The 26,178-nt window shown below is 46.1% G+C and overlaps 1 protein-coding gene across 1 annotated transcript in view; it reads right to left on the bottom strand.

Moving 5' to 3' along the window:
- Positions 1-434: 434 nt before the first annotated feature.
- EXT1 (exostosin glycosyltransferase 1) overlaps positions 435-26,178 on the bottom strand; it is a 351,045-nt gene continuing 325,301 nt past the window's right edge. The window contains exons 7-11 of the mRNA XM_078686856.1: positions 23,213-23,308; positions 21,468-21,557; positions 15,486-15,646; positions 6,570-6,741; positions 435-928 (exon numbers count right to left, since the gene is read on the bottom strand). Of these exons, the coding sequence (XP_078542982.1) occupies positions 743-928; positions 6,570-6,741; positions 15,486-15,646; positions 21,468-21,557; positions 23,213-23,308 (705 nt within the window). The 3' untranslated portion in view covers positions 435-742. The remainder of the gene's footprint in view (positions 929-6,569; positions 6,742-15,485; positions 15,647-21,467; positions 21,558-23,212; positions 23,309-26,178) is intronic.

Below are 26,178 nucleotides of genomic sequence, written 5' to 3'. Positions count from 1 at the left end.
TCACCCAAACTGTTCTTTCCAGATCCCTCATACAAGGCATGGCTAAGCACACAATCTCTCAATGGGGCGGATAAATTCACCCACGGACCCAAAGGATAATGGAATGACGTGTTCGCACTCCCAGGAGCCATCACTCAACTATCAGCAGCTCATGCGAAATGACGGGTGATCTGGGTGCTACTGCTATCAGCAAGCAAAGGCACCGCTGTAACTACACACAAACCGACATGAGAAGAGATAACTCATTATTAAACCATTAACTAGAGACATTCTGTCAAATGTCTGCCAAACTGCGGCATTTTTCTGCAGGAAGGTTTGATATTTTAGTCGGTGCGAAGACGGCGATTACCTCAGTGGGAATAAGTAAAATACATCAATAGCATACTAAAAACAATTAAGGATCGACTTTTGAGACACAGTGAACACAAAGTTGATTAAAGAAAGACCTCTGTTTTAATAGTTATTGATCATTAAAAAAGTTTAAACCTGCATAGCAATCATTTCAAAAATAATTATTTAATGTTCCATAATTAAACTGTACACAGCCTATTCTTGAGAGCACAGAGCCTGCGGGCTGGGTTTTCGGCAGTCCAGTGCAATGAATTCGAGAAAACCCCTCCGTGGAGTAACCGTTTGCCTCGTGTCCCTGCAAGCACCATGTGTCCTTTGTTCGCCCGGCTGGGGCTCTGTCCGCGGCCCCGCGCCGGCCAGAGAGAGAGGAGCTCAGTCCAGGGCAGTGTTCTCAGAGCCGCTCAATGTCTCGGTATTTTTTTCTCAGGATGGACACTTGGTCTTTGAAGAGGACGGGGTCGAGCCTCATCTGCGAATGGAGCAGCGGCATATAGCCAAACCAGCTGGCGAATGTGTTCATGCAGGTCTGCCTCTGGGCGAAGTGGTCGGGGTCGGCCCAGCGGGAGGCCCTGGAAGTCTGGAGGAGCAGAAAACAGAGTTAAACAAACCATCCTTTAAAGAGCGCCAAGACAAAACATGACCTCGCCACTGAGGACGATCAAAAGAAGGAGTTGAACAATTAATTGGAAAGACCTGGGACGTTTCGGTAAATAGGACTTGTAGACGGACTAATCTGTCTAAACCCTAAAATGTGACGAAAACATCTGGTCCGTGGCAGGCCTTCTCGAGCCCCTACCCACAGAGGGCCCCTTTCACTCAATTGTGTGATGAGGCTTGTGTGTGAGCACATACATCACCATGCAGCAGCTTACAAAGTAGGCAAGACTAAGACACGAGACTGAAAAAAAGGACCTTAGGCTAATATTCTTTAAGTAAAAATGAACTCACCAAAAATCACCCATTTGAAAAAAATACAGATGTGCGTGTAGGAAAGAGGGAGTAGCATGTCTATGGGGGGGGTATGTTGGGGTGCATGCTTGTGGAAGCTCACACTGACTAAGAGGAGGGGAGCAGCGCTCAGCAGAAGTTGTCCAAAGAAGTCAATATCCCAGAATGCACAAGGAGCTTGGAGACCAGCTGGCAGTGCCCAACCAAGGACAAATACTTTGGAAGAAAGTGGAAGACCTACAGGAGAAATTACAACACTCCGAGCGTGGGACCCCATATTAATGTGGTTTTGCTATACCAATTTCACCTGGTTTTCAGCTCGACACAGATACTGGCATTTTTCCTTTTTATCCTGTACACTCAGTACATCAACCCACAGATCAGCTAGCTTGTTGAACTGACATAAGAGATAACTTGTTTCAGTTTAGCCAATCAGCATGCCTTTAGATTTCTCCCCTCCAGGCGCAGCTTGGCCTTTTGGGCGGAAGGGCCCCGCTCCCTTCCCCCCCCCCCCCTAGGAACAGTGTCAGGCTGAACAAAAGTCAGCCTGACAGACACTATTCACTTTCAGTTTAAGCAGCCAGGAGACACACATTCGCATTTAGAGCTGGCTCCTGGCTGCCTGAACTGAACTTTGCTGGGCTGAGAAATTCAGAGCTCAGTTGGGCGTGACTGTCTCAGCTCAGCAAAGGTTGCTGAGGCCCTCCCCTCAGTGACGAGGGATAGCGTCACTGATTGCCTCGCACCTGGGCCCTTCAGTCTTAAGCCCTGAAGCGCCCACGGTCGAGTGTCAATCAGTGACACTTCATCACGGAGTGGGGTGGGGTCAGTAGTCTCCCTGACCCCATCCCACTCTGTGATGACGATAGGACTGCTGCCTTCCCTCATTGGCTGACTGAGGGAAGGCAGCAGTCCCAAGCTTCCTTGAACCTCCGAGGCAGAGCTGGCTGAAGGTAAGTGTGATGTATTTTCTTTTTACATTGTTTGGTGCGTGCATGTATGAATGTTTGGGAAAGAGTGTTGTGAATGAATGTGTTTGTGTGTGCTCGCCTGGTTGTGAGTGTTGTGTATGTGAGCGTGTCTGTGTGTGTCCTTTCCGACTCCCTCCCCCCAAAACTTAACGGCCGCCACTGCTCCCCTCACTAGATATTTTTATTCCAGAGAAGTTGCTTCAATGTATTGAATATTATACAAACGTGAGGGGTGTTTGTTGCATAAATTTAAGTTGAGCGTTGAGGCTGAAGAAGCTGCCAGAGCAGCATTCAACCCTGTCAACAGCCTGCTCTCGGAATCTCAACTCGACACGAGACTGTCGCGAACTTCTACTTCACCGTAGGCATATGTAATGGAAGCAACGGGTGACTGCTTTACACAATGATGCATCTATTATGCCATATGCTTTTCACAAAGATTAACTTGGCTTTGTACTTGAGGAGGGCAGGTCACACGGCGTACTATATTAAATGAACAAGTTGTTCATCACTACAGCTGGAGGCAATGCGGTAAAGGAGACCATGAACTTCAATAGCCTCTCAAACCTCACGTCAAGGTTTATGAAATGAGTGAAAACTGCTTGCTGTGCTTGGAACTGTAAAAAGGGCTGGAATGGTTGAAAAAAAAAATATATATATATATATATATATATGCGCTATTCAGGCTACCGCACCTTGGGTTGTCAATGCCCAGGGCATCATGGCCTATGCAGATCCCAGGACTCGAGAGCTCAGCGATAAGGGAATGTTAAAAAAGCAAGCACCGAGCCGTGTCAGGGTGTTAAACCAAATTCTCAATAGAAAGGCACATTCTTCTGGCACACAGCAATGCTGTCAATTTGCCAACGTATTTACATATAGGACACAATCACTCAGTGTTTGTGACTTCTTTGCCAGCTTTGTGCTGGTATATTAGCTGGGGGTTAGAATGAGCAGAGGCAGAACACAGGCCCCTGTGGTGCAGGAGGGCCCTCAAACATTAACGGTGACCCTAAGCCTTCCAGAGGGCCCCAATCGAACTTTTGTCTAAAGGGTTACTGCTAGATATTAGAGACTTGGGGGCCCTCAACACATTCTACGGGGCCCCCACCATTATGTCACTGTGAATAAACACATACATGCATCAGACTGGGCGAATAAAGGCAGGAATATTAAGTAGCTCACGTCTGAACGTTTGTCTGCTGTTGCAGAGAGGAGACAATACCAGACTAGAGGAGGTAGCCCATATACCCTGAGACTAGGGCAAACATGTGCAACGTACAACAATGTCTCAAAAGGGTGTCAGTAGGAGGACAATTAGAATTAGTACAATTAATTACTAAAGAATAAATCAAGAAGGGGAGAAAACAAGGGAGACAAGATACTTCGCACAACAAATTTTATTAGTACATTTACATATTTGACATATTCAGTTTCATATTATCAAACAATTGAAGAGTTGCACTGCGTTACATTAAATGCCATGTAACCTGTTGGATACTGTGCACAAGTGCACGTGAAGGATTGTGACGGCGCAAGGGACACGTGAGGTAGTATGTACAGCAACGGTGAAGGGGGTGACGGCGCACAAGTGAGCTTTAAAATTATACAGAGTCAGGATAGAAAACAGTAAATGATAATTAATACAAAAGTCATTAAGTATGGTATCCTTGATGGGAGCGCCAAAAGTTCCTCTGTGAAAGTCGATGGAGTTTCGGCCTGTAACGGTGTTAGGCCATCATCAGGACCAGGTTACAATATTTTATATCGCAGTGCTTTTTCACCAAGTGTGCCAGTCTGCCTCCCCTCAGGCGGACCTTTCCTTCTTAGTCCATCACCGTCATGGGAATTCTGCCCCACAATGGACATGCCTGGCCGTCCATCACGTTCCGCGTTTAGTCCTTCTTGCCCTTGCTCCGGGACCAGCGTTGTTGGCCCACACTACCGCCACACCGACCCAGGGTTGGCCTTGATTCACCCCCCACACCACTAAACTTCCTCTGAGTGGGCCCTTCCTTTTTCAGCTCTCCTGAACAGCAGCTGTGGCCTTCCTCAACACACAACACTGCGCGCGCCACCGTCACCACTTGGGACCTCCAGATCTACCCTGACAGTAAGTCACCCATACACTTCGTTCCCTAACCCCCCCTTCTCGCCCCTGCCTTTCCTTCCCTCCCTTCTCACTCTTGCCTTACTTTACTCTCCTTAGACCCATCCTCGGTACACTTATGGTCTCCCTAGATCGTGCGCACATCCACTGCAGAATCTTGACGGTGTGGCCCCAGACGTAAGTGGTCCATCGTACTCGGTCACTAGCTCTTTTCTCACCTTCCCTCCTTGAGTCTAGACACGCGGTAATTTTCTGCGGCGCTCTACGTCTTCTGTCACCCTCCCTACTTTTGGCTCCCAAATTTTAAAATGATATCCCTCTCCTCTTTACTCTTTCGCCTTGCTCCACCCACGAGTGTTCATTTGTATACAAATATGTGAATATCCCTTTATCCCCAGCACTATGATATAAATTATTGTAACCTGGTCCTGATGATGGCCTAACACCCCTACAGGCCGAAATGCCGTTGACTTTCACAGCAGAACGTTCGGCGCTCCCCTCAAGGATACCGTACTTAATTACTTTTGTATTAATTATCATTTACTGTTTGGCTATCCCGACTCAGTATAATTTTAAAACTCACTTGTTCGCCATGGCGCCCTTCACCGTCGCTGTACATACTACCTCACGTGTCACTTGCGCCGTTACAATCCTTCAGGAGCACTTGTGCACAGTATCCAACAGGTTACATGGCATTTAATGTAACGCAGTGCAACCCTTCAATTGTTTGATTGTATGAAACTGAATATGTCAAATATGTAAATGTACTAATACAATTTGTTGTGCCAAGTATCTCGTCTCCCTGGTTTTCTCCCCTTCTTGATTTATTCTTCAGTAATTAACTGTACTAATTCTAATTGTCCTCCTACTGACACCCTTTTGAGACATTGTTGTACGTTGCAGTGAGGAATGCAGGCTTGCAATAGACTTACTGGGCAATAAGGAGGCGGGGCATTGAATTAGACAGATCTTAGGCAGGGGATGCAAAAAGCAATGCTTGCAGGGTACATAGTAAGAGCGACAGAACTGAAGCAGTCATGCAAAGTTTGATATTCTTGACAAGACTGCTCAGGCAAATATGTGAATATACACGCATATCACTTTGATGCTCCCATACATCTGCCGTATCATGAGAGGTGGTAGTGCTGGGGAGTGTAGCGTGGGCAGTAACTCTCTACCTCGGCTCCCAATTACCTCCCACAAGACGCTTTGGTCACAGGAAAGATTACATGCCCCACCTGTCCTGACCCAAAGCATCAGAGCTTAGGCTAGCGTCAGAAGACTTATGTCTATGTAGTGCTTCACATGCATGCCTCTCTTCATGCAGGACTTTGTACCGCTGGTAGCCTACACACAAGAGAACACACCTGAAACAATGCATAACAAGCTGAAGTTCCAGCCATTCTTGGCCCGCATGGAAATGTCTACAAAGCGCTATACTAGAGTTTTCATAACAGGAGCCTGCTGCCGGCGCCCACCTGCCTACTGTGAGGACAGCATGTCACAGGGCTGGGACCACTGCAGCATTGTATGCATAGAGCATGATACAGCACAAAGGACCCTCCCTCATCCATAAAGGTCCTGACTTTTTATGTGGGGGCCATATACTAATACAGCAAAGAATCTGCACTAATGAAAGTGTGCTTTAAGTAAGAAGCAATTTTAAGATTCTCTTGTAAATCAAGCCCATCCATAATACGGAGATCAGAGAGAACAGCAGGAAAACTGCGGATCATAAACATTTAAGAGGGGGCATGCCAGCCTAAAGTGCCCAGCACATGTAAGGCGTCCTCCTCGCCAAGAGACAATCAGCTGCACGGCGCTTGCACCCTCATCTGGGGAGAGCTTGAAAGGGAAGGCATGGAGCAGCAGGGAGGCTGCTGCGGGGTACGAGACGAGAAAGCCGCACTGTGAAGGATTCATGCAATATTTCAAAGACTCCTTTCAGCTTGAATGAGGGGCAAACAATCTTGGCAAAAAGCGTGTGACGATTCTCCAGCTCAATTACAGAGGCGTAAAGTAGGGCACATGACCAGTTATTCTCACTGACTCTTGTATGAATTGTTTCAGAGAAGAAAAGCAGAAATAAATGCCGATTTTAGTTTCCAAATCTACAGGTCATGTTTGCTACATGTCTAAAGACAACAGAAACACTAGTATAACAGATCGAGGATGCTTTCTAAACCTACCTGTCCCATCATCGTCTCCTTATATTGTTTCTTTTGTGTCACTTTGATGGGAGGCAATTTCGTCACAGCGGACACCAGGAAATTCATGAGAAGATCTTCACAATTGGCCAGTTGGTCCACCATGTTTTTCAGACTTGCAGGCAAGTAATTAGTGTAAAGGTAGTGATAATATCTGAAAATAGAATGAAAAACATTTACAGAGGTGTGGAAACAGGTTTAGTAAATAATGAGTGAACAGACATTACTGGAAGTCATCTTACAGTGTCGTTGTCCAATTCCATAAAGATTTTCCTTTTTTTTTGTCAAAACAAGAAGTTTTCTGCAAGCAGAACATTCCAAAGAAAGGCTAAACATTTTGGATTTGTTTCTAGTGAAATGTGAAAACTGACTGGATGGTAATTCATTGCTTTACAAGTAAACATCTGAAAAACAGATGGGGAGTTCAATCCAAAATGGCGGGTTAAGAGTAGGAAGTCAACACAAGCACCAATGCTGCATCCGATGTTGATGCTCAGCTACGCAATGCAGAGGGGGCTATACTTCAGTTACAAATGCTTAGGCCTTCAGCAATAAAGGTTTTAACCAAGCACGTGCTTGATTTGTGCTCACAAGGGAAACCATGCACCTGTCCTGAGCCAATCTTTTTACCACAGGAACCATGGCATGGCGGTATCTGTAAATGGACTCTCGGCAAGCCTCCCTTGCATCACCCCTATCTACCAACAGCGTCAAAGCAGCATAAGGTGCAATGCTTCACCGTAGAGCAGTGGTTCCCAAACCTAGCCAGGGGAACCGTGCACCAAGCACTTTAATGAATTTAATGCTGAAGGGGTTGTTGGCTTCAGTTAAACTAATAAGACTTAAATGCATGATGTCGATGATTTGCAAATGACATGCCTAAAGCCATAAACATAGTGCTTAATTGATGGCATGTTGAGGGAGATGACCTCCATATTTCACTGGATTACCATATTCCAACACTCCCAAAGGAAGATGCCTGATTTATTTTGTTAGACTCGTTAATAGTTTTGTTTTTTCCAAATGCATTTTACACCAATGCATGTGATCAGGAAAGTACAGCTGTCTATTAAACACATTAAGTGCCCTATTATGATGCTGTAGGAAACAGCTCCGACCATCGGTCGGGGCCGTTCCCACAGCATCGTAATCGGCTGTTCAGATTCCTTTCCGACCAACCCATTTTGATGGCAGATTTCAACAGCCTTTCTGTGCCGGCCTTTCCGACACAGAAAGGCTCTGGGATTCCGACTTTGGGGACCCCCAGCAGGGCCCCATGGGTGCAAGGCCTCCAGATGGCAGCCTAGGGAGCACCTATGGTCCCCATGTTGATCCCTGCACCCGGTAGCAGGCACCTTGAGGTGCCTGCCACTGAGTGCAGGGATGAACTGCACCTCAGCTCTTTACAATGAAAATATGTATTCCAGACGAAATTTATACTCATGTTGTAAAGAATAGGAATTCACAAAAGGGAAGGGAGGTAGAGGATAATGTCAACTGGGTCCGTCCTCCTTAGTGTATATTCCAAATAAAACCCGAGGCCTCGGGTTTGAGGACCCAGTCGAAAGAAAAAGGCTCTGAATCCATATCCACCTGAAAGCTCAACATGCACTCCCAGACAGAGAACTATACAATTTCCTGGCTATAATAATAATAATAAGAGATTTATAAAGCGCCTGGCTGCACAACTGTGTATCCCCGCGCTAATTGCCTACGAAACTCACCGAGAAATGATAAGGGACGGTCAGAGAAAACAGATATTAGGGAAACAGGTGAGTTTTGAGTTTAGCTTTAAAAAGAGTCTCTGAGGGTTCCATTCTTAGATGGGTAGGCAGAGCATTCCAATGTTTAACTCCAAGGTAACGAAAAGAGCGGCCACCTATTTTCGCTTTATGGATACGGGGGATTTTGAATTGTGACATTCCTGAGGACCTAAGGTTTCTGGTAGGGCGGTGGATAGTCAAAAGATCTCTTAGATAGGTGGGACCTTTGTTGTGGGCTATCTTATGGGCATAGCAGAGGCCCTTAAATTTGATTCTTTCCCTAACAGGGAGCCAGTGCAATTTGGACAAATCTGCCTTGGCGGATGTTCTTCTGGGTAAACCCAGTACCATGCGCGCGGTCGCATTTTGTAAGCATTGAAGCTGATGGAGGTGTTTTTGGTTCAATCCTAATAGGAGAACGTTCCCGTAGTCCAAATGCGGTGTGATTAGCGCATGTACGATGGTTTTTCTGGCTTCAGTGGGAATGAGCTCAATGATTTTTCTTAAGATTTTTAACGTGCCGATGCATTTGCCTATTATTTTATGGACTTGGGATTTTCCTGACAAATCAGCGTCGATCATAATTCCAAGGTTTTTCACTTTTTCAACAGGGTGAGGGCAGTCGCCCAATGTAGTGGGCCACCACGCCTGCGACCATAAAGAGGCTTTATTTCCTACCACCAACACCTCTGTTTTATCTCCATTCAGCCGGAGGCAGTTGTTATCCATCCACATGGCGACAGCAGCCATGCAATTCGAGAAATTGGAGGCATATTTCTCGGTGTCAGGAGTAAGCTTAAACATGAGCTGGGTGTCATCGGCGTAGCTAACAATGCCCACCCCGAAGTTCTCTACGACCCGAGCCAGGGGCTCCATATAGATATTGAACAGGGTGGGGCTCAAACTAGAGCCCTGTGGAACCCCATGGCTCACGTCACGAGAAGATGATTTAAAGGGTGGGCAATGTATCTGAAAAGATCTTTTCGTAAGAAAAGATTTAATCCACGCCAAAGCATGGTCTTTTACTCCGATGTCTGATAGTCGGGACAGCAGCGTGGCATGAAGCACAGTATCAAAAGCTGCGCTTAAGTCTAACATGACCAACGCTGCTGTCTCCCCCTCGTCTACCATCATGCGGATATATTCCGTGGAATACAGAACAGCTGATTCCGTGGAATAATTGGCTCTAAAGCCAGATTGGGTAGGGTGGAGTGCATTTTCTAATTCTAAAAAAGCCATCAATTGTTTATTTACTACTTTTTCAATTATCTTGGCACATTGTGGCAAAAGAGAAATTGGCCTAAGATTTTGAAATTGAGTAACCGGAATGTTGGTTTTTTTTTTTTAGAGGAATAACTTGAGCAGTTTTCCAGGCTTCTGGAACATAGCATTCTTTAAAAGAGAGAGTTATCATCTGACTTATTTGATCCATAAGTATATGGTCCATGATGTCCTTACTTTTTTCTAGAGGACACACATCATTTGGGGAGCCAGAGTGGATACTGTTAATTATGCGAGACAGGTGTGCTTTGTCAGGAGTATTAAATTGGGTGAGGAGGGTTTTTTGAGAGGGAGACGCTGCCTTTCCCGAAGTAGAGGGGGTGGGGAAGGTAGCGTGGATTTTCTCTACTTTATTGACAAAGAAATCCGCTATTTGCTCGCATAACTCGTTTGAGTAAGTATCCTGAGTATCTAATCTAGAAGTTTCTGTTAGTTCCTTATAGATCTGGAACAGTTCCTTGGTTGGGTTGGTGGCTTCTTCAATTCTGCTCTGATAAAAGAGACTTTTTTCCTCTCTTATTAATTTGTGATAGGATTTTAATTCCAATTTATAGCTTTCCTTGAGTTCAGTAGAATAATTTTTTCTCCATTTCCTTTCAATCGCTTTGCAGCGGGCTTTAGCTGTTTTTAATTTTTCTGAGAACCAGGGTTCAGATTTTGATTTCCTGACTGGGGGCTTGGAAGTCCAAGGCGCAACTATATTTAGTGCCCTGTCCAGCCAAAGTTCGTAGTTGTTCCAGGTGTCTTGAAGAGATTGTCCTGGTGGGGGAAGGTTAGTTTTTAATTCAGTGATGAGACGTTCAGGGGTATAATTTTTCCAGTTGCGACGCTTAGTGTACAGAGGACTGTTCACACTGTTCGTGGTTTTGTTAATGGGTATGTTGAAGGTAATCATGTAATGATCCGACCAAATTATTGGGATAGGGGAGTGTATTTCGATACCTTCCCAGGTGGCAAAAACAGGGTCAAGGAGGTGGCCATATTGATGTGTGGGCAGGGTAGAGAGCAATGTAATTCCCAATGCGTGGAGAGCTGTTTTAAGTAATTGGGCTTCTCTAGCATTCATATCTTCAAAGTGAAGATTTAGGTCACCAAGCATCATAAAGTTGTTATGTTTTATGGCTAGTTGCGTGGCTGTTTCTATGAGCTGGTTACAGAAAGGGGTAGAATTGCCCGGGGGCCGATAAATAAGAAGACCAGTAATGGTCATTGACGGGTTCACTTTTATAGAGAATGTCCCACTTTCACTATTAGTGATGGTTTTACTGGTAAGGGTGCATTCCAGTTCTTGTTTGAAAATCATAGCCAGACCTCCACCCCGCTGCTTAGGTCTATCGATTCTCAGCAAACTGTAGTTAAAAGGCACTATCTCAAGTATATCGGGGGCTGAAGATTCCTCTAACCAAGTTTCCGTAAGGAACAAAACGTCAAAATCATGTTTCTGTAATAGGTCCCTTATTTCCACTTTATGTTTTATCATGGACCTACAATTTAATAGCATCAATTTTAAGTTAGGCACAAGGGAATTACGGTTAGGGACAGTGTGGAATGAATGATTACATATAGTGCATTGTGGTGGAAGCACGCTAGGGTCCATGGAGTGCCAGCATGATTTAGTGGGGATCTTACCTATTTCTAGTAGAGTAGCCCTTGTATATAGGATTCGCTGTTGGGAGTTCTCCCTAATAGCTGTCCGAGCAGTGTTATTTGGTCCAGGGTGTCCTGCCCCGCGCCCCGGTCGTTCGCGGACGGGCGCAGACGGGCAGGACTCTGGCTTGACTCCGGCGCGCGAGCGGCGCGCCCGCAATGCGCGTCCGCTGCGCGGAGCCATTTACGTCTGCTTTTAAGCGTTCTGTAGCGCGACGTGCAGCGCGACGTGCAGCGCGAGCCCACACAAAGATGGCCGCTGCCTGCCTCTTCTGACTAAGCTAGTCCTGCCTGATGCCGGTCATAGAGTCGACCGCGTCCCCAGGGCAGGCAAGTCTCCAGTTAAGTTTGCTAGCAATCAGCAAATACTGTTTTAAAATTGGCGCTAGTGTGTCATGAAAACGACAAACACTAATAGTTCAGTGCAGGGGGGAGGGAGAGGACACACGGGAAATTCACGATAAAAATCACAAGGTACAGTTTTAAAATAGACAACCTCCCGGCTCAAGCCTCAGGAGTCAAGTAAAAGCAATCTGGGGATACCACGAGCCTTCCCTGCTTTTAAGCGCTCTGTAGCGCGACGTGCAGCGCGAGCCCACACAAAGATGGCCGCTGCCTGCCTCTTCTGACTAAGCTAGTCCTGCCTGATGCCGGTCATAGAGTCGACCGCGTCCCCAGGGCAGGCAAGTCTCCAGTTAAGTTTGCTAGCAATCAGCAAATACTGTTTTAAAATTGGCGCTAGTGTGTCATGAAAACGACAAACACTAATAGTTCAGTGCAGGGGGGAGGGAGAGGACACACGGGAAATTCACGATAAAAATCACAAGGTACAGTTTTAAAATAGACAACCTCCCGGCTCAAGCCTCAGGAGTCAAGTAAAAGCAATCTATGAAAACAACTTTAACAAAATCAAAGCTAACCAAGAACAAACCCTCAATCTTTCACTACATGGAAACAATAAACACGAATGGTCACCAGGTCTCACACCTGTACAACCTACTTCGCCCCACATCCACCAGACTCAATGCCAAAAACACCAACTACTGGGAAGCACAGCTAGGTACCAAACTCACGGAACAGGAACTAGAAACCTTTTGGGCAGCCCCATCGAAAAACATGATATCACCGGTGCTAGCACAAACGAAATTCTGGCTACTACATCAAGCATACTGGAAACCAGTGCGCCTAGCATCGATAGGACTGAAAGAAGACGATAGATGCTGGAACTGCGAAACAGAAAAAGGCGACCTCGCACACCTCATATACCACTGCAGTAAGGTCAGCAAATTCTGGGAAAAGGTAGTCCATTTCATCAACAAAACCATAGGCTGCACTCTTGACCGAGCTTTCGCCATAACTACCACTGCCCATATCACAACATACGACCCTTCCCAACAGGACAGATCCCTCTTAGACTTCCTCTTGACGAGAGCAGTGAAAACAGTTCTAGACAAATGGAAAGATACTTCCAAAGTAACATTCAAAGGGTGGCTGAACTGGGTGACATTTCTCAGATGAGCGGACAACACTGCACTCAGACACACACCATGGAAGAATCCAAACAGAAAAATGTGGGCGAAACTAGACATATTCCTAAACCCTTACAAACCGCCATGAAGAACAAAAACCCAGAACTAAACCAGCACGATTCCAAGACGACCTGTCGACCTGACACTAAATACCCGCCCGCCAATTTTATGTTCTATGTCACGTTTTATGTTCCAACTATAGCGCAACCACTCGCATCAACCTTTATGTTAAATGTCGTATGTGCGCAGGAACTAGGGGCAGATTCGAGAAGACTACAACCAATCTCCGAACCAGATGCAAGCACAACCACCACCGAAACCCGCAAGGTCCTATGCAATTGCCCTACAAACCTTTAATTTGTTGTGTGTCACTTTAGTACTCTGTAACATGTAAATACCAATGAAAATATATTTAAAAAAAAAAAAGAAATTGCCTTCAGGAAAGAAAGATTTCAACTCACTTACCAGGGTTTCCCCACGGGGCCATCCCAGTTCTCTACGAAATGGGGCGTGCTACGACTTGCGGAAACTACGTAGCAGCACTGAAATGGACTATGTGTGGTGCACAGTGTGGTGGAGTGGGTGAAAGTGATTAAAAATACCTTGCTAGTGGGCTAAAATACTTTATTATCGCTCCTAGGTTGGTATATCTAAAAGGGGGCGTTTCACGGAAAAACTTAACAGTAATGGGTAGGAGTTCTGTGTAAAATCAACATGTTTCGAGCCTACCCCTAGCTCTTCATCAGGACCACACAGGGACCAGCCCTGTGTTGCCACTCCTATTAAACCTAAATGTGGAAATGAAAAATTAAATGAACGGATGCGGTCCGACGGGGAGACGAATAGGTGTCTGAATGCGGTTTTCTCTATCTTGAAAAATTTTCTCGGGGAAACACCACCCCCCTCGAGTCCATGAAGCACAGTTCTGCTAAATACACTATGTGACAGAGATCGTATGTATAATCACGCACGCTTTATTAGTGGCAGCGTTTTGTTAATTTAATTTTTCATTTCCACATTTAGGTTCATTAGGAGTGGCAAACACAGGGCTGGTCCCTGTGTGGTCCTGATGAAGAGTGAGTGAGGGGACTCAAGAAAGAAATGTTTCTTTCCTGAAGGCAATTTCTGATCGCAAAGAATAGGAATGCATTCCTAATTGCTGGGTTGAGACCGACGACATGAGGTCGTTCGGTCTCAGTTCCCAAACAATGTTGGACGGACTCAGATACATCCGACATCGTAATCGGGCCATAGGTATTATTAAGTATTGACATTTGTACATTTAATCATAGGTACTTCCAGTACAAATTTATTTCAGTACACACACTTCCAGACAGGCCTGCTCTCTCCTTGAGCACAGGGAAGTAAAACACTGTATGCAGCATAATGCCAACATTTGGAAGCAAGGAAGAGGGACATTAAAAAAAATAATAATAAGAGGAATGTATTTTACTTGTATTGATTTGGAGGCAATTTTAGGGAGAAGACAGCAAAAATAAAGCTGTACGTGGTTTAAAAAATTGTGAGTCACCCTGCTGAGATAGGGGTGTCGGAACGTATGACATGGGTAGAAATTAATTTTTTATTTTATTTTTTAAATTAAAATTTGCTCTTCCAAATGTCCTAACAGAAAGAACCTGCCCGGGAACCCGCCCAACACTACAGCCACTTAAGATGCCTCATTGGTCTACTACAGACTCTCTCTTTGAGAACTGATGCGCTTTAACACTTTGGTTTCTGCACACAATGCCAGTAAGTAGGTAACTTAAATGTGGAAGTGGCTTCAGTCATGGAACCTGGTAAAGGAAAACATAAAAATGCCAGTGTTTGTAGCAGCTATGGAATATAAAAATAAACCAATGTTAAAATATGCCACGTTACATTTGTGCGTCAACTGTAATAAGGAGCTACTATATTTATTAATTCTAGCAGAGCAACAATTTTAGGGTGTGTGGTGCATCCCATTTCATCTCTGCATGATCCCACCCTGTGACCCAATGGGACATGCTGGGAGATGGCATCTTCAAGCAGACCAGCAATTTCATCTTAAGCTTTTGATCAGGGTCTAAAAATCTAAATCCAGTATTTGGAAAGCGCGAACAGTTACCCTGAGGCATTCCAATGCTGGGGGCTGTTTGGAAGATTAAGCAAGCTATTGCCCAGAGTCACATGGTGCTGGGCTGACCTGCCGCCGGGGATCGAACCATGGTCCCCAGATTCCAGCATCAGTTGAATTAAAGTTAACATTTTAAATGTGAGCTGCAGTTTTTGCATCGTCAGGAGTCACGTAACTTACTTGGCAACTTCATCTCAAGGAATTGTTTAATCGTTTTTGAGACCGCTTTTGAAGATTTTTAGACAGTTCTTATGTTCACAGTAATAGATACATTCTTCTGTTCCAAATCTCTTAACATTGAGCAAAACAGTGCCATAATGACACCTGCCCTTAAATTCAAGACAGTAGATCCACGATTTCAAAAGGAACTATCAAGGATCTGGGAGATTAGGGCACAGCCGTCTGTTTCAAGCTCTTTTGAACTCACAGGCTCTTGACAGATGATTGGATGTTCTGTGGGTTCTGCCATCACTGCCTGTGATCAATAGTAGCAGGATAAGGATACCCACACCAGACATGCCACAGGCACATTAAATCTGTCAGAAGACTTGTAAGCACTTACTTGTGGTAAATAGCAGCTCCTGTCAGTACCATGGAATAATCGTTTGTCCACTTGGAAGTGTAGCCCCACCTCTCCTTTGTGCTGTCCCAAAAGTGACTGCGTGCAGGGTACCCGACAATCCGCTCTGGAAAGCTCTGCCACACTGTAAAGGCAAAGTCCACCTGCAGAAGCAAGAAATTGAAAACAAGGAGCAAAACATCAAATACAGGTTTACTTTTCAACTTGCAAGACAGGTCAAGCTACCGAGCAGATTCTACAAAGTCTTTAGTGCATGAAGATATCAATTGGCATTTCACTTCACACTTAAGTGCATCCATATATTAAAGAGTACACGGAAGAGGTGGTGAATCAGGGTAACATTTACAGACGACCCACTACAAATTATATAGCTCTCTAAAGAATCGTGAATAAAAAAATAAAAATAATAATAAATATATATATATATATTTTTTTTTTTACAGGTAAATGGTGCCTTCCATCTCAGTACCTCGGTATCCTCGCTGCTATCTACTGATTTAGAAATAAAAGAGCGGAGTCTGACATTCGAGTGAAAGGAGGTGTGGTTTTCCCACGGGCCCCGGAAGGCTGCTCAGCTGCTGACCTCAGCTCTTCAAGGACATCCGAGATAAGTCTATTTCTCACAGGGCACTGACACTATGAACACTTGAATTCATTACGCTTATCAGCTCTGTGCTCCATTTCCCTCAGATTTCTTATACAAAGCTTTCAGAAGGCAAGGCAGACATATCCTCGGAGGCCTGGCCACACTATGCAGTCATGCCATGCAGGGCTGACGTTTCAGCACAACGGTGCAGTTGTTGTGTGGCTTCCTTCATTCAGACATTACAGCAAAGGGGCATTCACGGGCTTCTTTACACAAATCCCTTCGCGACAGGCTCAATCTTCAGTCTGCTTAGGAAGTGTCAATATACTGAGGAAACAGCGGCTACATTCTCAGCCAGTCCCACCCCTCTGACGTCCCACACTTCAGCAGGGTGTTCTCGGGTGACAATAGCTGTGTTATAAGTTTAGGCCGGAGTATGGATGGCCAAAGATGAAATCGGCCATGCCATAAAACAGAAAGTAAAACATCTAACAGTCTCCTTTGCTGGAGTGGTACCGGAGCCACCTGTGTGGTGCTCTGACATGAGGTGCAAAAAAACTACTTTCAGCAAAATCTCTTCCCTTAAAGGACTTCTCTTTCTACGTGGTGTGGTTTTTAATTCTAATGGGCGTGGTGGGAGTACCTACAGACCGCCTCCCACAAATCCATGTTTTCACTAGTCTTTACAACCAGAAACTCACTCCCGCCTCAAAAGATTCGTCAAAAAACTTTCAACTCCCCCACCATTCCCCCAAAGACCCCTCCCTTGCAACGCATTCTTCTCTCATGTGATTGGGTGAACCAGTTGTCCCTCCAAGACTTTTTTCTATGTAAATGTCAAAGCAGTTTCTGCTTGCCCCACTCCTGCTTCCTGGTCCCTCCCCCCCCCGGACTCTTGCCCAGCGCTCTGCCTTTGCTACACCCGGAAGCCTGAGCCACCATCGCCAGCTGTGCTATACCGTTACCAGCACCCCTGGGACGCGGGCCTTGCGAGTTCGTGCCTCCAGGGGCCTGATTGATTAATTAATGTAACAGGTAAGGCAGGACTGTGATTTGCATTGGAGTTCTAGAGAACGTTTCCAAACTATTTGTAAAGGGTTTTCCAAAAACCAAAAGGTCTCACCTTTGTGACCTACTGGCTTTGTCAAAAAAATGTTTTGCCATGCTGCAAATCATAAATGATACTGTGCAGCCTTGCTAAAATGAAAAAAAAATCCACTAACGCTTTTGATGTGGCCGACAACACATGCACGCATCTACAAAAAGGTGCCGCCACGTTTTCCCCTTCTTTTTAGCTACCGATCCAAGCTGAATCAGTAAGTAAAAAATATAAAAGGCATAAGAGTTTTTTTTGTGTAAGGCAGGAAGTAGAAGCAATACAAGCTATGGTGAGGGAAACATCAACCCAACACAGGGTAGTGGAACATCGAAGTAATGGATGGCGAAGACACAAAAGCAACCGGGAGAGGGCGAAGAGAACATGGATGGAGGGAAAGCAACATGAAGGTGTGGGTGTAGGGAAGCATTGGGGAGTCGCACATGTGTGAGCATCAAGTGGAAAGGCGAAGGCAGAAGCAATCGGGCAACAGAAAGCAACTGAGAGCAGGAGGAGAGAAGCGCAGGAGGTGAGACAGACAGACAGACAGACAGACAGACAGACAGACCGACCGAGACAGACCGACCGAGACAGACCGACCGAGACAGACCGACCGAGACAGACCGAGACAGACCGACCGAGACAGACCGACCGAGACAGACCGACCGAGACAGACCGACCGAGACAGACCGACCGAGACAGACCGACCGAGACAGACCGACAGACCGACTCAGACAGACAGACAGACAGACCGACCGAGACAGACAGACAGACCGACTCAGACAGACAGACAGACAGACAGACAGACCGACAGACAGAACCAGACCGACAGACAGAACCAGACCGACAGACAGAACCAGACCGACAGACAGAACCAGACCGAGACAGACCGACCGACAGAACCAGACCGACCGACAGAACCAGACCGACCGACAGAACCAGACCGACCGACAGAACCAGACCGACCGACAGAACCAGACCGACCGACAGAACCAGACCGACCGACAGAACCAGACCGACCGACAGAACCAGACCGACCGACAGAACCAGACCGACCGACAGAACCAGACCGACCGACAGAACCAGACCGACCGACAGAACCAGACCGACCGACAGAACCAGACCGACCGACAGAACCAGACCGACCGACAGAACCAGACCGACCGACAGAACCAGACCGACCGACAGAACCAGACCGACCGACAGAACCAGACCGACCGACAGAACCAGACCGACCGACAGAACCAGACCGACCGACAGAACCAGACCGACCGACAGAACCAGACCGACCGACAGACAGAACCAGACCGACCGACAGAACCAGACCGACCGACAGAACCAGACCGACCGACAGAACCAGACCGACCGACAGAACCAGACCGACCGACAGAACCAGACCGACCGACCGACAGACAGACAGACCGACAGACCGACAGAACCAGACAGACAGACAGACCGACAGAACCAGACAGACAGAACCCAGACAGAACCAGACAGACAGAACCCAGACAGAACCCAGAATGTTGGTGGTGTATAGCTGTGAGGCTGGTATTAGTCCTAATGGAGTGGGATGGGCTGGGTCGGGTGCCTAGCGATTTCAAGATTAGTTATGTCAGTGAGGGTGATGGCTTCAGGTTGAGTGAAATGATGTTCCAGACATGAAGTGCAATGGGGGTACAACTAGAATTACCTGAGCATGCTTCTAGGTCTTTTAATTGCAGAAAAGCAAACATGCATAATGCCAGTGACTGTTAAGGTGTTATATGGCGATTATATATACACTGTGCTACATCTCTTCCCTGTGCATCAAAAACATCTACAAACACCTAAGGAGCAAACCATTTTCCAGCAAACATTCTGATTTATTTATTTTTGTCCCAATAAGATTCCTATTTCAGAATCGCCCCTAAGGACAACATCCGCCCTCAGAAGCTTCTTGTGATTTTAGAGTTGTTGTCACAACAGTTTAAATGAGGACATGACTGTACAGCACGGATAGCTTCTGCCCAGTGTGTGACAGTGTGGCCAACTGTTTACATCCACCCAGACGGTCAGATAAGCATCAGATGACCTTCTCCTATATACAGTACATTGGAAATGCAAGTGAACACTTCCTCTTTTAAACGTTATCTTTTTTATTAAAGAAATCAGATCCAAACGACAGAGTAACCTCGTTCCTGCCACACAAGAAGCATGCTGCATGTATAAATTAATGCCAGAATCTCCACTTACTGTTTTTAATAGGCAGTGCTGTCATTGGCTCATCTAAAATTCCTTTTATGGAGTATTTTCGACTAATGTTTGAATATTATAAAAATAACTCAGTGCCACATTACGTATACTGGCATATGGCTTCATTTTCTTAAAAAAAAAAAAAGGCCCTCTGTCTACCCTGACCGCTGCTGGATGAGATCCCCTGTTAAAATACACAGGAGTGCTGGCAACAGAAGTTTAATCTCCTGAGACTCCCTTCTTACACACTGGCTCACTTGTACTGGAACCGACCTCATTAGGACTGGTACATTCTTAGGGTTCCTAAAAGGAGACTTGTCACATGCCTCAGATTTTAGGTCTCGGCAAGGCAATGCTTGACCTATCTTTCGAGACATGCTGTATCTAGGATATGGGCTTATAAAAAGTCCATCTTTTTCCATTGGTTCCTGTTGCTGCCCTTTAGAAATGTGGGCTTTTTGCTGGTGAATACACTTGCAGTACCTCCTTTTGGAATGTTGTATCCTCCCATGAGGTCTGCCACTTTTACATGTGTTCTTACTGGTCAGGTTGTTTATACTTGAGCAAGCTCTTTTTAGTAGGCCTGCCTCTTTGCTTGTTAACTTTTCAATTTACTTCTGCAGTGAAACTTCTGTTGCATCATTAGCTGCCGTTCTTTATCTCCTGTGCCCTCCCACCACACTGCTTCTGTTACATTATATCCCTTAATCTTCCCATGCCTTCCCCATATCCTTCCCACAACACTGCTCGCCGGCCTCCGCCACCCTTTGGACTCCACTGCTATTTTGCTTGTATTTTTTGTTACTTTACAAATGCTTTTATTTATATAGGCACCTAGCCACGGGCTTGCGGAAATTAAACAACCAGCCCATTATCACAGGATGTTAAGCCTGACAGCACACTCAAACCAGAATCCCCAGCTCACCAGTCGGCATCCCTCACCACTCGGCATCCCTCACCGCTGCACCATATCCTTTGCCCGGTCATGTTGCAGGGTGCAGTACCATATGTAGCCAAAAGAGGACCCAAGGAACACCTAGTGACACCTGAGGTACTGAACCCTCACAATACGGCTTGTTTGGTAACATGGAAACAGAACTGCTATTTTCACTCCCAGTGCTACAGCACCATTGCAGGTGTACTACATTAAAAAAACACAAAGGAGTTCTTTATTTTATTAAGGTGGGGAGGGCCTATATATATTGCATAGGTAAAAAAAAAATCTCATTTCTAATGCCAAAAGCTTCAACTCAAACAAATTAATGCAAGACCAATTCCATTTCCAATGCTTGTTATGGAATTGTAGGCCTGCCTGCAGTCTTCTGGTCCAGACCTGCTTGACAGTGCTTAGGGGCTGTAATTTCAACATATCTGGAGCTCCAAAATATAACTAAAACTGAGAAGGTGGATATGAGTCAGCTGTGAAGGTGCACTCCCCATGCTTTTGTGCTCCACTCTGTGTATAGAAAATTAAAACCAAGAACACTGACATTTGCTCTTATTATTTTAGCACTCTTCCTAATCCCTCCTGCCCAAGTCGTTCCTTAATCGAGAAACGTACGAAACGCATAATTACATTTCATTTTCTGCTCAGCGGGTCGAAGTTTCCCAACAGGAACTGAATGTGCCATCCAGGTCCCGAGGCCGTGCCCCTCCCACTCCCTGCTGAGAGGGCTGAGGGCGGGGCTGAGGGGGGGCCGGCGAGAAGCATTCATTAGGATTAGGGAAACAAATGCACCCACACGGCAGCTTCCCATGAATTGGAGCGCAAGGGCCGGGGTGGGGAGGAAGCGCTTCCGTTTCCACGCCAGCCTGGTTGCCTGCAGCGACATTATTAGAAGCGTATGGAAATTGAGGGGCCAATTAACAGGAAACATAACAAAAATGAGCGCTCACCACGACAGGAGGTGGCACCAATGCTGCAATTAAAAGTGGCACTGAGGGGAGCAGTCTAATCAGTCCCTCCCCCTCCGCGAAGCGCAGATCAGGCCCTGGGGTTTCTCTACGGTGGTGCAGTGCACACTCGCTGCACGCTGAAGGGCACACTTACCTCGGTCGTGGAGAGCACCGTGTCCTCGTCGAGGCTCAGGACCGCGTCCGTCACTATGTTGTCATAGGGCAGGAAACGGCTGCTCATGACCTGGGGAGAGAAACAGGAAACATTTAGGAAATCAATAGCTTCTCTTAGCCTTCTGCCTGCTGACACATACCCCTCCCGAGTGGACTGCTGCGCCACTGAGGCACCCCACAAGCGCCATGCACCCCACCCGGTCTGTCACAGGGCAGGGAGCAGACGTCTCAACGAGTGCAGACCAGGGACGACATGGATGGTTACCTTGACCCAACATTTATTCATGCATTTTATTTATCTGACAAATAACAGTCGACCTTTATATCTGGATTAGATTTGATTCGTGCATTTATAAAGCGCAACCATCACTCCGGAAGGAGCATCTTGGCGCTCCAGTAATTCTCAGAATTGCACACAAATGCCCCTGTGGACCTGTGCATGTACAAAAAAAATGTTGAATTATATCTAGCATCACGGGGGTTCTGTTTTTTCTCGTATAAGATTTGATACATGAAAACAAAGGATTTACAAGCGGTCATTATGCGCACGTACAAGGGTCTCGAGACTGAGAGAATCGCCATGTTCATCACGCTTCATGCGTTTACCCATCCGACTGGATTTCTGCCAGTCTCGTGCCAACAAAACCAACTCCAGCAGCTACGACTAACTTGTGGGGGTGGCGGGGGAGGTTTACGGCAGAGGCAGACATACCACAAGCTACAGTCGGGAGTAGCAGCGCCATCTCCCTGAAAGGGAGCGCGCGCCTCCTCCGCGCGCAGGGCCCTTCAGCGCGCGCGCCGCCTCCGCGCGCAGGGCCCTTCAGCGCGCGCCGCCTGCTTGAAGCCACTTGGCATGCAGCGCCAGGGAGCCTTGCTTAAAGAGCAGAGACGGTGGACAAGCATGGCTGGCTCCACGCAGGAGGCCAGGCTGTGGGAACAGCTGCTCCAAGGTCAGCACCTACAAATGCCTGCCGGAGACGTGCTGCTTTTTAGATTCACAGAGTGCGCTCAGACATCAGCCAGCAACAATCCACGCCGGCCAAGAGGCAATTCTCCCGACGCAGTTTACATGCCCACTGACTCAGTCGGAAACCATTAGCAGGCGGATTAACAGGGGCGCTGACCTTTCCCTTGTTAAGCCTGCACGGGACCCAGCGCCGGCAGGGTGTGCACGAGCACGGGTACAGCAGGGAGGGGGCAGTGCTCTTTCAGGCACGGAGGATAAAAGGTACATATTGGGTCTTCAGGTTCTGCCTGTGTCCACACGCACAATAACATCTCAAAGTAGAGATCTAATCTCATACTCTAGCGGCGATGGCTCCTCCTTCCAACAGCACAGCAATGATCCCGGTTTAGAATATGGATCCCAAACTCCTAGCATCGACCACAAGGACCTAGAACTCTACGAATTGAGCGCAATACGGACCGTCAAGGTTAATCCTTAAATTGGACAACTGAGCCGCACAAAAGGCCTACTAGACACACCAGGTTTCCAACACGCAGGAAAAGCTGTTGGTAGAAAAAAGGTGAAGTTACACCTGGATTAAAGTCAAGGGCTGTGTGTACGGGAGATCTTTAGATATAAACGGCCTTTCTCCAGACAGGCCAGAACTTTTTATTTTGAACTGTGGTTCCATCCTTCTGAAGTTCCAATAATGAAACAAGTTGTCTCCATCAGTGTTTGAGGGGATGACAGGGTCTTTTGTGAAGTTGTAAAGCACCTACCTTACTTTCTCCTTCGATTACTATTACAGGCACAGCAGTGGCAGGCCAGCGGTGTTTGGCGGGAAGAGGCTTATCGCAATTCCACAAGACGATGATCTGAAAGACACACAACTTTGGGTTACATGCATGCTAGCATTACCTAGAGCTCCTCCTAAAGAGACCACCACATACCTCCCTTAATGACTGTTTTATGGAACTAATCATAAAATTAAACGACTTTTGTAGTATACAGGGCCCGATAGTCTCTCTTAACCCTATAACAAATGTTCAGATTCGAGCACGCTCCCCTCTCGAGCATCCACACAAGATAGGTAACTGGTTTGGACAAAAGCACAACAATAATTATTATAGCCCTGTGGGCCTTTAACAGAGCACCATCAACTAAACATTTAAGCTGGACAAGAAATCAGAAATATAGGGATGAAGTTACAAAGTAAAATATAGAGTTCTGTAGATATTCAGCCCCATTATGCTGCTTTATGCCCTTCTACGCTGAAAATTAAGCTGGCTACAAAAAATATTGGGTAAGGTAAGCACTGGAAGTTCAAAGTGTGAGTGAGTTAAAAAGACCAAGAAAAATTGGACAACCGCAGAGCAGTAACTCAAAGCCCTCATCACCAGCAGACTAGTCTATGGCAACGCTCTCTACATAGGTATCTCTCTATCAAGCTCACCAAGAAATTCAAGTGGAACAAAACACAGCTGCCAGACTCGTGCTCAACCTTCCCCAACGAACACACATTTCCAAGCACCTAGAGGACCTTCACTGGCTCCCCATCCAGAAACATACAACCTTCAAACTCCTCATCCTCATCTACAAGGCAATGCACAACCTGTGCCCAGACTACTCCAATGACTGCATCCACGCCAACATCCCTTCCAGATACCTCGGATCAGCAGGCCTCCTCGCACACATCCCTGCATCCTGCGCACGAAAATAGGAGGAAGCTCCTTCTCGCACAGTGCCCCCAAGACCTGGAACAAGCTCCCCCTGCCCACCAGAGGAACCAGCTAGCCCCCCTTCCCCTGGCTCTGCCCTTTCTGCAAGCCTGGAGACCTTCCTCTGTTATTAGGGACCATACAAATCCTAACATAACAGAAACAGTTGCTAGACGTGTGAATGACATGGTTACATCAGACTGCTTCACATTCCCAGCTTATAACAAATTCCAAGAAGAAAAGATTTGTAAGATCAAATAAAAAATGCAAAATACAGATGGAAGCAGAAGAAAAAAAAAAAAAGGATTTGGCAAAACAATGTAAGCTTTGAAACTGGCATCAAAGAGAAAAGCTTGCAGAAAGTGTGGCGAGGCGCTGAGTAGCCTGCAAGATGTTTCTTTCAATGTTTACATGTTTATAAGGTACGGGCCTTAACATGCCTATGATTAGTCATGTGGCACGCCTAAGCGTGGGACAAATAGCAAACTTATTGTGGGAGGGTTACCTTAGAATATAGTGGAACTACATTATGTATGAGCCAAAAAGAAGCAGAATCCATTCACCCACTTAATATACACAAACAGACTCCTAAATAGAACTGGGACTGTAGAAATGCTGCAGGAAATAGTCGCAGCCCTGCATGGGACTCCATTATTCGGACTAGAGTACAACATTTTCTTGTAAAACAATTACATTTCACACAATATCAGCCATGCTGGGGGTAGCATTCAAAGTACTTGCAAGTTCTGGAATTCTGAACTCTGAAAGGGAGACATTGCGGGAATAGTAAGAACGATGTTGATACCTTATACTCAATGCGGTTACCTGACAGAAATGCATGAAGGCACCCCACACAATTAGCACTGGACAGAACTCTGAATGGGTGTATTTTTTTGCAGTATCCACTATCCTGCAAAGACGAAAGTCACCGGTGGGTACAACTGAGCTTTATTACCCATATAGGAGACTTTCTACGGAGATGTTTTTTCCGAGCAGTGGTCTTAACATCTCAGAGTTTCCACATCTTGAGAAGCCTCCCCTGCAGCCAGCTGTAGCTTTCTGTGTTCAAAAGACCTATTGTGTACAATATTAATACCTATAGTGGGCTCTGGGTAAGCCCATTACTCCTCACTGGTTGGATTTTTTGCCAAACTCATTTAATGGCTTCTTGCTCGATGTCGTTCCTTCCCTTTCTTGAGTGTGACTATCTCCTGCCAAAGACGTTTTAAGGGAGGGGCATAGTGGGCTCAGGATCAGGCCCAGGGCCCCGGCCTTTCAGGGGGGGGGGGGGGTTCTTGATAGATCCAGCTCTGCTCTTCAGAGAGTCCTGCCCGATTGACCTGGAATGATTCTTAAATCTAGATTGTTTTGAATACCATTTGCCTTTAACTTATTTTTAATATGAGTGACGTGTGGGAGTCTACTGCAGACGTTGCAGAGAAATGTTTGCTTTTCTGCACCATGCAACATCCATAGAGCAGATTCTTTTAGATCAAAACAGGACCTTTCATATGAGAAATGGCAGTGGGCCTCAGAGATTATTTGCAATAATATTAGTGGCCTGCTTCCAAATTACAATATTGAAAACATACATCACAATCTCGGACTAACAGATAGAAACATTTAGCGTTTCGACTAGTGTGCTTGTGAGGGTCTAACACCTGTCAAAGAGTGCATGAAAAATATGAAATTGGATTATAACTTCAAAGCGGTTCTGAACAGGACCCCCAAAATACATTGTGCCCAGGGCCCCTAAAATCCTTAAGATGTCCCAGTCTCGTGACTGCAGAATAGTTTACCACACATTTGATTGCATGACTTGTGTCCTTGCACTTCTTATTGGAGGGAATTACTTTTCTCCTTTTATTTCAGCACTCCACAGGAGCCCATAGGTTTTCTCACTCTCTCCTTCATGTGCTTCTTCGACTCTCAACATCCCCGCACTGTCCATGCTCCACCACAGTGGATACGTTATTTCCCATGCGCATTCCATCCTGCCCCAGCTCATCCACTGCTCCCTATGTTTG

Source organism: Lissotriton helveticus, chromosome 4_1 (assembly GCF_964261635.1).
Source record: "Lissotriton helveticus chromosome 4_1, aLisHel1.1, whole genome shotgun sequence".
In the NCBI taxonomy this organism is placed as follows: Eukaryota; Metazoa; Chordata; class Amphibia; order Caudata; family Salamandridae; genus Lissotriton; species Lissotriton helveticus.
This window is presented reverse-complemented; position numbering and strand designations above follow the sequence as displayed.